Genomic DNA, 12847 nt, shown 5'->3' on the forward strand with positions numbered 1-12847 from the left:
CAGTGCCTCTGCAAAAGGGCACCTCCAACCCCATTATACTAACTTTACCTGCACTCCCCAGCTGCTCCTTCCTCCTCCATAGCTGGCAACAATACCCAGTACTTCCTCCCCTATGACAGTGCAAGCTCAAGCACTGTCACATCACTGAGGGAGTGACAAAATGGATCTCCTGGATTCTGTGTTCTGAATATGAGTCGTAAATGAGTAATTTCGGATTACTGACACTGATGCAGCAGGCTCACTGTATATGAGACAAGCAGCCTGCAGTGGCTTCTTGTATGAGAAAACCTCTCACTTTAAACCAGGTAAGCAGGCCACCAACAACAGAAAGTGAAGTGGAAATGTCCGCTTTATCTACAGGTGAAACTCGATTAGAATATTGTGCAAAGTTCATTTATTTCACTAATGCAACTTAAAAGGTGAAACTAATATATGAGATAGATTCATTACATGCAAAGCAAGATAATTCAAGCCGTGATTTGTCATAATTGTGATGATTATGGCTTACAGCTCATGAAAACCCCAAATCCACAACCTCAAAAAAGTAGATTACTTATTATTCGAGTTACTAATTATTCGAGTTTCACCTGTATGCCTACATAGATATAGTGCACCACTTCACCTCACTCCCTTTTGGGTGCCCATTTTTAAATGCAGGGGATCTAGCTATGCCTACATGAAAACCTGAATGTAGTCTATAGGCCATCTACATTTTCAAGTCTTGAGTTTCAACTGTTAACGAACTACATCTAATATGTATAAGAGGAGTTCGTTTACCATTATTTGTTTATTTTTTGACTCTTTGCCTTTAACATTGACCTCACCATCAACAAAAATCTCAATTTTAAAGTTAGGAGCATTCAACTCTTACACCTAGAATGTTCCATCAAATCTGTATAATTTGAGGGCATGAGCTGCTACTGCCTAACACAAGACCATTATTGGAGTTAAAGGCTCAGATTTTTTTGTGTGTCCTTCAGCCGTACACAAAAGTGGTTTCCCCTTGGTTCTACAAATGGAACATTAGCTGAAATGTCAGACGGACTATTGACAGAAGACACAGGACTACTCATAATAGATCCTATTGAGTTGTGCTTACCTTGAGGTCAAGATGCACCACATTGTGCCTGTGCAAAAATGAAACTCCCTTTAAGATCTGCCTCATAAGCCTCTGGACATCCTTCTCTTTGAAGGCCTCTTCTCTTTCTGCTACACACTGGTTGAAGATTTCACCCCCAGCAGCACTATGGACAAAAAAAAAAAAACACAGATATCTGTTATAACCGATGAATACTTAGCTGACTCCATGTAAAATATACAAAACAGTCTGCATTATCTGCAATTAAACCATTACCATGGTTGTGAATTTGAATAGTGTCGTAAATATAAAACACACACAAAACATTTTCGGAACTCTGTAGATCTCTAATACTTCCAGTATACAAGCAGGAAAAAAAATATTTAATCTGAGTGATAATTACTTGGTATTCCACAACACATTTATCTATCAACAGATTTCACATACTCCATGTAAATCATTCAATAACTAAAAAATGTCCATGTTGATTTTTTTCAATTTGTTGAACACTCTCAATGAATAAAAAACAAGAATTAAGCTGCATGATCAAAATGAACCACAACACAATGCCAATTACAGAATTACTAGAACATTTTTATATGGTGAACCAGAAAACAGACCTTTCTGTTAAGGATCCCATTTAGGAACAGGAAAGAGGGGAAACAAAAGCCATGGAACTGAGATTTGCACAGTACTTGGAAATTCTCAGAGACAGTTCCTGCTAACATGGAATAGAGCCTCGGAGATAATACAATGGAGGAGGCCTACAGCAACGTCAAACAATGAGAACAGCTTGTGTAACTGGTTACATCATCCTTTGGCTGGTTCAACTAAAGAGACCAAATGAAGAGCCAGAGCTTGTGAAGGTGAAAATGCACACGCTCCCTGAATTACAATGGAATTACCATACTATTCGGCACAAACTTACATATGCATTACACTATTTTTAAAAAATAAACGCAATAATTAAAGAGGTAATTTCTTAAACATTCAATACACTGAAAAAAAGGTGTTATTTGCAAATGGTTGCTAGATACATAGCGGCATTGTAACTTAGATCACAAATACTAGGAGGCTGGAGAGTTATGGATGAATCGCTTGACCTCACTTGTACCCAACTACACATTGACTGTTATATCTCAGACTCTAAATTCAGCAGATTCATTGCAGCCATTATAAACAGGCAGCAGCAGCCAAGGCGGACATCAAGATTTGATATGGACATAGACATTTATGTGCAGGTAACAAGCCAGTCAACAGCCAACTGTGGCAGCAGCAGCATAATCCAGAAAATCATGGAGGTAAAAAAGGTCAGGAGCTTCATGTTCACATCAAACACCAAAATTGGTCAAATGCACACAAAAAAAAAAAGAGGGGTGGGGGGTTATTTTGATTGCAGGTGCCAGGTGGGCTGGTTTGAGTATTTATGCAACTGCTGATCTCCAGGAACTATTGCACTCTGGAGTTTACTTGGAATGGTGTGAAGAACAAAAAAATAGCCAGTGAGCAGCAGTTCTGAGGATGGAGGAGGTCAGAAGATAAAATGGCCAGACTGGTTCGAGCTGGGAGAAAGGCTATGGAAACTCAGCAACAATTCTTCACAACTGCGGACATCATAAAAAGCATTCCAGAATGTACCACACGTCAGACCTTGAGGCAGATGGACAACAGCAGCAGAGGACCAAGTCAAGTACTGCCATCAGCCAGGTACAGTAAGCCAAGGCTGCTGTGGGCACAAGCTTATGAAAACTGGACAGTTGGAGCCTGAAAAGAAAAACGTAGCCTGGTCTGATGAATTGTTATTTCTGCACACAGATAGGTCAGTCACCAGACCTGAAGCCAATAAAACCTTTGGCATGTGATAGAAAGGCAGATTTGCATTGTTTAGTTGAGAGATATGCAAAAATTGTACGATGCACCCATGTCAAGGAAGGTTTGTGGAATCAATGCCATGAAGAATTGAGGACATTTTGAAGCTTCAATAGGAGGCCCCTATCCAGCATTAATATGCGTTAATTGCTTGGCGAGTGTAGGCAATAAAACTTTTGTTGCATATTTCCAGACAAAGATATCACAATATTGCCTCAACATTCAATTATATTTTCTCACAGCAGCAATATAGTATTTATCAGACCAAGTACATTTTTGCATGAGATTACTCCCTGCATTAGGCCTCATTCACACTACTACGCGTACGTGCGTATTGTACCATATGCAAATAAATGGCTCCATACACAAGACGCGTATGGAGACGTATATTTGCGTAGCGTAAAAATGCGCAAAAACAGAATGGAACCGAGATGCGTCCGGGCAGCGTATTTTACGAGCATAAACATGTTTGCGCGTGTATACGAGCGTATGCGCATACAGTTCATTAACATTTCTATTAGGAATGATGCATTTTGGGAATGCAAATCGTGCACTCATATACGCACATACATACGCGCTCGTATAAACGCAATATACAAAGTTGCTCTTGCGTTGTGTGTGAATGAGGCCTTAGGGTCAGGTAAGAAACTGGGCTGAGGTTAGGGGTAGGTAGCCATTAGCTCTTCAGATTTCATACATGCATTACAAAATAATATACAGTAGTTACTGGTGCCCCAGTTTCTGGCAAGGAAAAACACCAGCTCACAAAACAGCCATTTCTAAATTTAGAAGCCGAAGGGTACTAAAGCATGCTGCATGTAATAGGTACAGAACCATGACCTAATTCTATATAGTCATGGAACCACAAGTATAAACATCAAGTAGTTTTGCTTATAAAAGCATCAATTGTTTTACGCTTGGCAGTAACTGGCCACTTTGTTAGGTGGGGTGTTCCGAAATTTCCATTGCGTCTTATAAGTTACTAATTTATATTGCCCAACAAATCAAGTGGGGGGGGAATTTCTCAAAACTGGAGCAGAAGAATCTGGAGCAGTTGCCTATGGCAACCAATCAGCTTCTTTCTTCACTTTGATCAGTTAAGGCCGGGGTGCCAAACTCAAATTGTGGGCCGCATCAACATTATTGCTGCCCTCAAAAAGGTATCCAAGACTATATAAATGCATCTAATCTTTAATCATAATTGCCTCTGCATTCGATTATCACTGGTTTTAGTAATAACTTAATACCTAGATCTGAAAGTAGAAGTCTAGGAAATGGCCTCGTGGGCCGGATTCGGCCTCTGGGCCTTGAGTTTGACACATGCGAGTTAAGCTTTGGAAAGGAAAGGTGGACGCCGATTGGTTGCCATGGGCAACTGCTCCAGATTCTGCCTGCTCTAGTTTTGATAAATTCGCCTCCATGTGTTTACAAGAATGCCATCACTATAATCCAAAGATTGGTCTCACTGCTATCCAATTGGGAATATATTCTACATATATTCACACCACTTCTGTTCTGCATACTGTAGTTGTATTCATATGGATCTCCAGGGTCATGTAATGCAAACACTGCAAAGCGTGCAGGAAGAAAGAAGTTGATGTGTATTGTATCCAAGTGAATAGGGCAAGGTGTATCCCATTCAGACAAAAGAATTGCAAATTAGGCCTATTACCCAACACCTATACAAAAGACTGTCTAAACAGCCTGAAAGTTCAGGTCCTATTTTCAGCTAGGTGAAACCTAAAAGATCTGCTATTTATCATCAAAAGGACTTCAAAAATATTGACCAACATAGCAATGTTTATACATGATCAGTGACCATGAAAAGTCAAGAATCTACGAGTCTTAGAAGCAGGTTACTGCGGACTTAAAATTGTAAAGACTATTTCGGCATTGTGTAGAGGCACCTGCACATGTTATTACAAAAATAAACAATTTCCCCTTGCAAGCCTCACCAGCCATCTAGGGAAAACTGTAGCCAATGCTCCTGAAAGATTTACAGCAGATGCCTAACTTCCAGGTTTTCTGTAGTTTTTGTCAATGGAGCGGTCTACTTACAAAAACCAAGAAAGATGGCTGGCTCTTGGTTTGGACAGACTGGCTCTGGAATACCACATTAATTTGTCCACCCTTGAAGTCCATATAGATTACTTAATAGCTACATTTCTGATTCAGTTGCAACTTTAAAAGCTGAAGGCATACCTGCAGAGTAAAGCTGAATACATACCCTCCCGATGTCCCCAGCACCAAATTCAGCAGCCTTTCAGAGATGACATTATGATCCTACTGAAAAATCAACATTTGGCACACTTGCGTTGTCCATCATTGTGCTCTGTGGTTCCCTGAGCCGCAACATACACCGCACCGCTATTGTGAAGGTACAGGAATCATTGGATGAAACCACAGTGCACAGCATCCGACACTCCAGCAAGTGTCAGATGCAGAAGATTTTTTTTGGCTAGCTTTGTTCTGGAACACAGTGGAATTCAGTTGTGCGGGCAGTAGGGCATGCACTCCGCTTTTCTCTGCAGGCATTCTATAGATTTACTGGTATCTTAAATAATGGACAGAATTGCTATACAGCAACCCTTTAAGACATACACTTTTCTAAGGTTTACACAAGCTGCTGTTAAATATGAACCAAACTCCTCTCCACTGGTAGATAATCATTGCACACAAATTCTGCCCCCCCCAAGAAACACAGCATAGAGAAGACATCTGGCTACCAAAGCTGACACTAAAGACATCATTCTGGGACAGCCACATGTCACTGTTGTCTAAGCCAGTAGGCATATGAAGGTGCTTTCATGGTCCTAATAAAATGTTGAAATTTGCATTTAACAGAACAGTTTATCATCATGTACATTTTTAGGCGAGGAGTGCATTAGGGCTGCAACCAACTAAACAATTGGGAGATTTTTACACACACACACACACACAATCAATTATGAAAATAGTTAGCTGCAGCCCTAGAGTGCATTTGAAATTGATGGAGCGGATTTTTAAGACATCACTATGTTACAAGAGTGAGGAAAGGAAAAAAGGTCTACTTTAAAGTAGAACTGCAGGCAAAAACCATGACCCTGTGTAGTGGGGTTTCCCCACCCCCACCCTGCAAGCATTAACTGCTGGCTTTGGCAAACGCGCATATTCCGTACGCACAGGTGTGAACCCAGCCTAAATGTTGGAGGTGCTGAATGAGGGACTCACTGTGTTCAGCATAAAGAAAGCTGGTCGCTCAAGCAGCACCTGGAAGGAGACGAGCAATGGCTGTATGTACCACACTAAATTTGTGCATCCCCAGTGGCCCTCAAGATGCGACATATGAAAAATTAGATGTAACCAAGCTTAACCAATGCAAAATTTTATTTAAAAAATTCCTGGTGCTAAAAAAACTGAATTGGGATGGAAGGAGGGGTCTATTTATTTAAATGTGGTTGATGCGTTTCCTGTTGCAGGCAGGCGGAGCCTTATCTCATGGGCTGTCCTGGAAGATGACTTGGGAAAAACTCTGTACGGAGGAAGTATGGTGGATGCCAACTGACCTTCTGCAGAATTCCAAATTCCTGAAAAAACTGAAGTTGGGCTTTAAGGGAATCTATCACAAAACCAAATATTTGTGTAAGAAACTTCAGACAGAAGCAACAATTGTTTGACAGGCAGAATACTACCCGTCAGGATTATCCGGTGTCACCAAAGAAGCACATGCATTTTTCAGGTCAGTGAGCCTATGAACCAGACTGGCAGCATTCATCTGAAGGATTGTTACCCTGGTATTTTGCTTTGTAGCAATTGCTCTATACGTGGGAAGATAGTAGTACGGTCTTCTAATAGTATAACCTTTTGTTTAGTACCTGTATCCCATTTCTATTGTTTCATGTATATCATACATTTCCCTAGAGCTTTTGTAGTTGCAGAAAAAATAAAAAATAAAAAAAAAAAATCAGCTTTTAGCTAAAAGGATAGGTGTGGCGGCCAAGCTGTCACATGGAGCAGACTGCTCCATTACTAAATACATTCGAATGAAGGAGGAGCTTGGCCTGGCAGCAGTGAGACACACGTGCTGCTAGAGATTCTTCTGTGGTAATAAACCATACCACATCGTTAAGGTTGACAATCTGGCGTTCCATATAAAATTAGACAAATATTAAAGAATGAACAAATCAGCAATGTCAGGGCTGATAAAGTGTATGACACAGCCCTGCCCTGCAGCATTGATGGTTAATTATAAAACATGGGCTATGTGCTATACCTGCTCTGGCTGTGCATGTTTACAGGCTTACAGGGCTGAGTGATCTGTTGTGCATACCAACGCTGGTGTCTAGAGTGGCCCCTGCTTGCAGAGACTGGTGCCATCACTCAAAATGCCATCATCTTGCTAGCAGCATGGACAGCCAGTGGCAGGTAAACTGTCCGACCATGCTGCATAGCAATGGCAGGACAGATTGCAACGGGACCAAATGTTATATGCACTTGGCCCCCTGGAGGAAAAGTAGAACTAATTTTTTTAGGAGACTTCTGTACATAAGGGATGCACAGATACCGGTATTTTGGTACAGAGTACCGATAATATTTTTTCGCAACTCGCCGATACCAATTACTGAGTAACGGAAGTCACATTCAGGAAGCCAGGCGCCGTGTAAAGACTTGCCACCCGGCTTCCTGACTAACAAGAAAGTCTGTCCAGCCTGTCACCCCTGGAGCCTCTCCAGCCAGAACATGGCCTTCCTCCGGTACCCAGCCGGAGCCATCTGGCCAATCAGGAAGCCGAGGGCCGTGTAATGATGCGACACCCTGATCTCTGATTCGCCGGGAGGCCAGCTCCCACGTCATGAGATGACTAGGGAGCATGAAGCCAGCTTCCCAGCCAATCAGAATGCCGGGCGCAGCGTCATTACATGGCGCCCGGCTTCCTGATTTGCTGGGAAGTCTGCTACATGCTCTCTCATCACAAGTGAGGACAGCATGGAGCCGCTTCCCAGACAACCAGGCAGTGTGTAATGACGTGCTGCACAGCTTCCTGATACAGGAAGTATCAGGCTAGGCATTGGAGCATTTGGGCGAGTACTCGCCCAAATACTCAGTATTGGCACCGATATCGGTGCATCCCTATTCTTTATGAATGGCTACAGAGTTAGCCTATTGAATAATTTTTGATAGATGGTATAAAATAAACACTGTTTAGAGTTAAAAAAAAAAAAAATTAGGCATTTATCAAAACTGGAGCAGACAGAAGCTGATTGGTTGCCATTGACAACTGTTCCAGATTCTGTCATCTGGAACAGTTGTCAATGGCAACCAATCAGCTTCTGTCTAGCAAACTGAAGAGAGAAGCTTACTGGTTACTATGGACAACTGGCTCCAGAATCTGTCTGCTCTAGTTTTGATAAATTCCCCCTTACATATCCTCTTAACTAAATTTAGCTCCTGGCCTAGCACTTCTCATTATTAAAAAGAGCAGATCGCTCATCATGTTTAGTGTGAGAAAGAACTAAAGAAATGTAGGGAAGGAATATAGCACAGCTGAATTCTTCAAGAACAGAAATTTACACTAGACTAACCCTTACATCCTCATTGTGAACCCAGAGTCTATCAATGTTTATGTACTGCAATCATAGTGGGAGCTTAACGTTCTTCCCTTTCACCGAGAGGCCAGTGATGGGAAAAGCAGAAATCATGGGTAATCTTGGCGTTTATCAGGCATGAAGAAGCGTGACCCAGGATGTGCAGGTTACGAGTGGATCAGATACAACAGTCTGATAGCGTGTGAAGCACAGAGGGACAAGCAGATGCTAAAGTAGTTGTGTTTTACAAATTGTTTGTGTTTAGAGGGCGAGGACTGGGCACAGAGCCTAGGCACAGATACAGCCCACAATGAATCCTTTCTTCTCATCTAGGAACATGCAGGAACAAAAAGCTACAGAAAAGACTAAATCCCAGCTTGGGGGGGGGGTCATTTGATGGCAGTGTCCATCATTAGAGAGAAACTATTAACCTATACTACTTTCTACTATACTACTATATGTAAAGTTTTGCTTGTTTGGACATGTCAGTGTGGGTGATCCACACAACACATCTGCTATAACTGTAAACCTAGCTACTGACTCGAAGATGAGCATGTCCATCTCTAACATAATGAAAGTGACCTTAGAAACTTGCACGGTTTCTACATGCCTGTATTAACCTCTTGCCGTCCGCCCGTAGTAAAAAAAACGGACGGACGGCACTGCTGCACCTGCGGGTTGCCGTCTCCAGACGGCAATTTTTTCTGCTAAAGGGCAATACCCATGCTTGAGGAACTGGCTCAGCCTTGCAATAGTAAAGTCATACTTTACTCAATGCACTCAAGTCTCAATTCTCCTGCTGAAATATCTATAGCAGTATTAATTATTCCAGAAAGAAAATGAGGCTCCATTGTAGCCATCATAGAATATTGCTGGGGCAGAATCCCTATATGCTGTATGAAGCTGGAGGATAAAATTTAACTTCGAGGAACTTCACGCTGTCTAGCCAAATTTTAGAAAAAAATAAGTTTAAACACCTAATTGTGCCTTAGAATAAAAAGCATACTTACTTTTCCATGGAGTCCAGCGTCATTTTCCTTGCAGGCAAAGTTCTCCTTGCACCACCGCAGTCTCTGGCAGGTCTTGGGTCCCTGACAGAGACCACTGTGGTGCCTGCCAGGTCTTGGATCCCTGGCAGTCCGATAGTGACAACCACACACACACACATGCAAAGACATGCCACGGTGTCTGCTAGACCCTGCATCATGTTTTGCGCATTCACAGATTCCACGCTTGTGGAGGATATGATGAGGATCGCACTGCATGCAGTACTAACTACAATTAAAACACGTTAGAAAGCATGCCATAACCTCTGATTAAAATGTATGCTAAAGCCCATTTAGCTTCAAAATTCATACAGAAATTAAAAGCCATAGGGACATTTTTATAAAGCAGGTAACAAGACTTTCAAACATTCACCAGTGGTGAATCACTTATTTTAAACACATGCACCAAAAAGTTTCACCTCCAGCGAGGAGAATGTCAGATTTACCAGTTTATATATTTGCTCCTTATTGTCAAGTGCAAAAATGTCCCATTTTGTATTTCAGTTAAGGGCCTGTTCACATGATATCAGGTCCTCATCAGGTGCGGATCTGCAGACTGATGCAGTGCGTTTTTGATGCGTTCCAGTTAAAAAACAAAAAACTTTTTTTTGCTGGAGTGGGGCTGTTAGTATGTTAGGTGCAGTGCGTTTTTGCCGGGTTTGCGGACAGGACAAAATGTGACATGCAGTATTTTTTCTGTCATAAGCTGAACGGACTGCGCACGTGAGAACTGGAGCCCATAAGACACATTTTTAGTGCAGCAGCGTACGGAGCCGGTCAGCACACAAAACGGACGTCGTGTGAACAGGACCTCAAGGTCACCGATTCCTTCATAACCACCAGTACATATTAGGGTCTGTTCAATGTTTTCAACAAAGATTCATATGACCACCAAGATTAAAATGAGAAAAATTTGAATTTTGGATAAACATGTGAATCTGCGACCCGGTAGTTCTGCCACTGACTAAGCAGTAGAGGGACTACAAATCTCAGCAATGCATTATACTGCAATGCAGAATGGCACTGGCTATAGATTACTACTGTTCTAGTTAGCTCAGTTAATTGTTTAAAAAAAAATCTGGATGTATTCTTAAATGCACAGAATATTACTGGATATTGAGTTCTTATATGTAAATTAAGCATCAGAGATTGTTGATCCAGGGAATATCCGATTGCCTTATGGGATCAGGAAGGAATTTTTTTCTCTGTTGGAGCAAATTGAACCGTGCTTTATAGGGTTTGTTTGCCTTCCTCTAGATCAGGAGTGGCAAACACAAGGCCCGCGGGCCGAATCCGGCCCGCCGGACCTTGTAATGTGGCCCGCACAGCAGCCACCTCATTTTGCCATGTCTCATGGCCCTATGTCAGGGGTCGGCAACCCGCGGCTCCGGAGCCACATGCGGCTCTTTCGTCCTTCTGCTGCGGCTCCGCTCCTTCTGCCCACTGATCTGACAGATGCGGTGATCGGGGAACGGGGCGGTATCTCCACATTTGTCGAGGCCTTGTCGCAGCACACCACATAGCTCCACCCCCTCGTGTTTGCTTAGCGGCCTTAGTGGGCCGATCTATGCAGGGATTGTGGCCACGCCCCCTTACGCCGTCTCTGTGGAACCGCCGCTGCTTCCAGCTGGGAGAGTGAAGAAAAACCTGGTGTGTCCCCTTGAAGGCAGAGAGCGACAGTGTAAGTCCTATGGGAGTCCCTGGAAGGCACTGTAGTGTCCCTGTCCTCTTCCATCATTTGTTCTTTTTTAATTTGACTTTTTTTTTTTGTATATGAGAAATTATCTTTATTTGAAACTGTTCTAGGCATGTTTTTATTGAAGTGACCAGCAGCAGGCCACAAAACAACAGGATAGTAAATGACATTCACATAGTGTTCATGTTAAAAAAACAAAAAACATCATTTAGTCAGCGCTCTTGAATTTTTCATTTACATATGGAACAGCCTCAAGTTTGTGGCCCAAATCAATCCAATTTGACTTTTTTGATGCTAGCATCTTTACTGTGACTTTGACTGTGGGGGAACATTAGAGTGTAAGCTCCTCTGTACAGCACTGCGGTATATGTCGGGGCTATATAAATGTATAATAATAGTGTGTGACTGTGGGGGGGACATTAGAGTGTAAGCTCCTCTGTACAGAGACTGTGACTGAATCATTTCATTCCATGCCAGTTGAAAAGGAGGGTTGCAGACTGCTGGTATCGTCCACAGGAGAACTTTGAGGACACCATGATTACTATTACTATAATAAAGAGTAGATGCATAGTCCTATACAACCGGCACTGTGAGGGTAACCGTACTGCTGATGCGGCCCCCGATGAATTTGAGGTTGCCACCCCTGCTCTAGATCAACAGGAGCTAGCTGTGGGCATAGCGTTCTGTTTAGGCTTTTCTTCTCTGTATCTCTATAGGTTGAACTCGATCGACTTGTGTCTTTTTTCAACCTACCGTATATACTCGAGTATAAGCCGACCCGAATATAAGCCGAGATACCTAATTTTACCACGAAGAACTGGGAAAAAATATTGACTCTAGTATAGGCCGAGGGTGGGAAATGAGGCAGCTACTGGTAAATGTACAAAATGAAGATACCAATAAAATTAAAACTACAAAGCTCAGCAATACATTATACAGCAATGCAGAACACAGGACAAAAACTGCAGGCAATAATTCTAGAAGTAGCTGTAAAGCTCAGGTGGGATTTTACTGCACCATACCTGTACCTGCACCATACCTGTACACAGGGCTGGATTAACATAGGGGCTACTGGAGCCTATTTTCGCTTCGGTATGCCCAATGACAATCCAGGATGGTCCGGGCTGAGCACAATCAGGCAGAGGCGCTAGTGCCTCTCTGTTCATGTATATTAGGTGGGCATTCGAGCCAGAGGCTGCCTAATTAGGGAGCCGCCTCTGCTGCTTCCCATCCAAAAGCACCAGGCCCATGATGCTCAATCTGGTCCTGCCTGTACATAGCACACTATGACCCAGAGTGCTGGCTTCATGTCTCGAGCGGAGGGTCTCAGGAGGGGGAGATGTGTGGGTCGGCAGAAATGCGGTAAACAGAAGCGCCATGGGGTTTTCAAGAAGGCTGCCGCAAGCTCCTGAACAAGCACATGAACTAAAGGCAGTCACTTAATTTGCATAACTAAAGCACCTGTATTGGGTTTTGGTATCGGAGCATCACCATTTACAGGGGGGGGTTTTGGTATCGGAGCATCACCATTTACATCATTAGTCTACATTGAAGCCTAGTGCAACAATACCAATGTGGCTCCCCGCCCCCCCCT

At 42.7% G+C, this 12847-nt stretch overlaps 1 protein-coding gene across 2 annotated transcripts in view; it reads right to left on the reverse strand.

Annotated features, from left to right (window-relative positions):
• STK17A (serine/threonine kinase 17a) overlaps positions 1-12847 on the reverse strand; it is a 40400-nt gene that overhangs the window by 7762 nt on the left and 19791 nt on the right. For both annotated transcript variants that reach the window (XM_018569061.1, XM_018569060.1), the window contains exon 4: positions 1100-1244. In XM_018569061.1, the coding sequence (XP_018424563.1) occupies positions 1100-1244 (145 nt within the window). The remainder of the gene's footprint in view (positions 1-1099; positions 1245-12847) is intronic.

Source organism: Nanorana parkeri, unplaced genomic scaffold, assembly GCF_000935625.1.
Source record: "Nanorana parkeri isolate BGI_ZX_2015 unplaced genomic scaffold, ASM93562v1 scaffold1281, whole genome shotgun sequence".
NCBI classification, from domain to species: Eukaryota; Metazoa; Chordata; class Amphibia; order Anura; family Dicroglossidae; genus Nanorana; species Nanorana parkeri.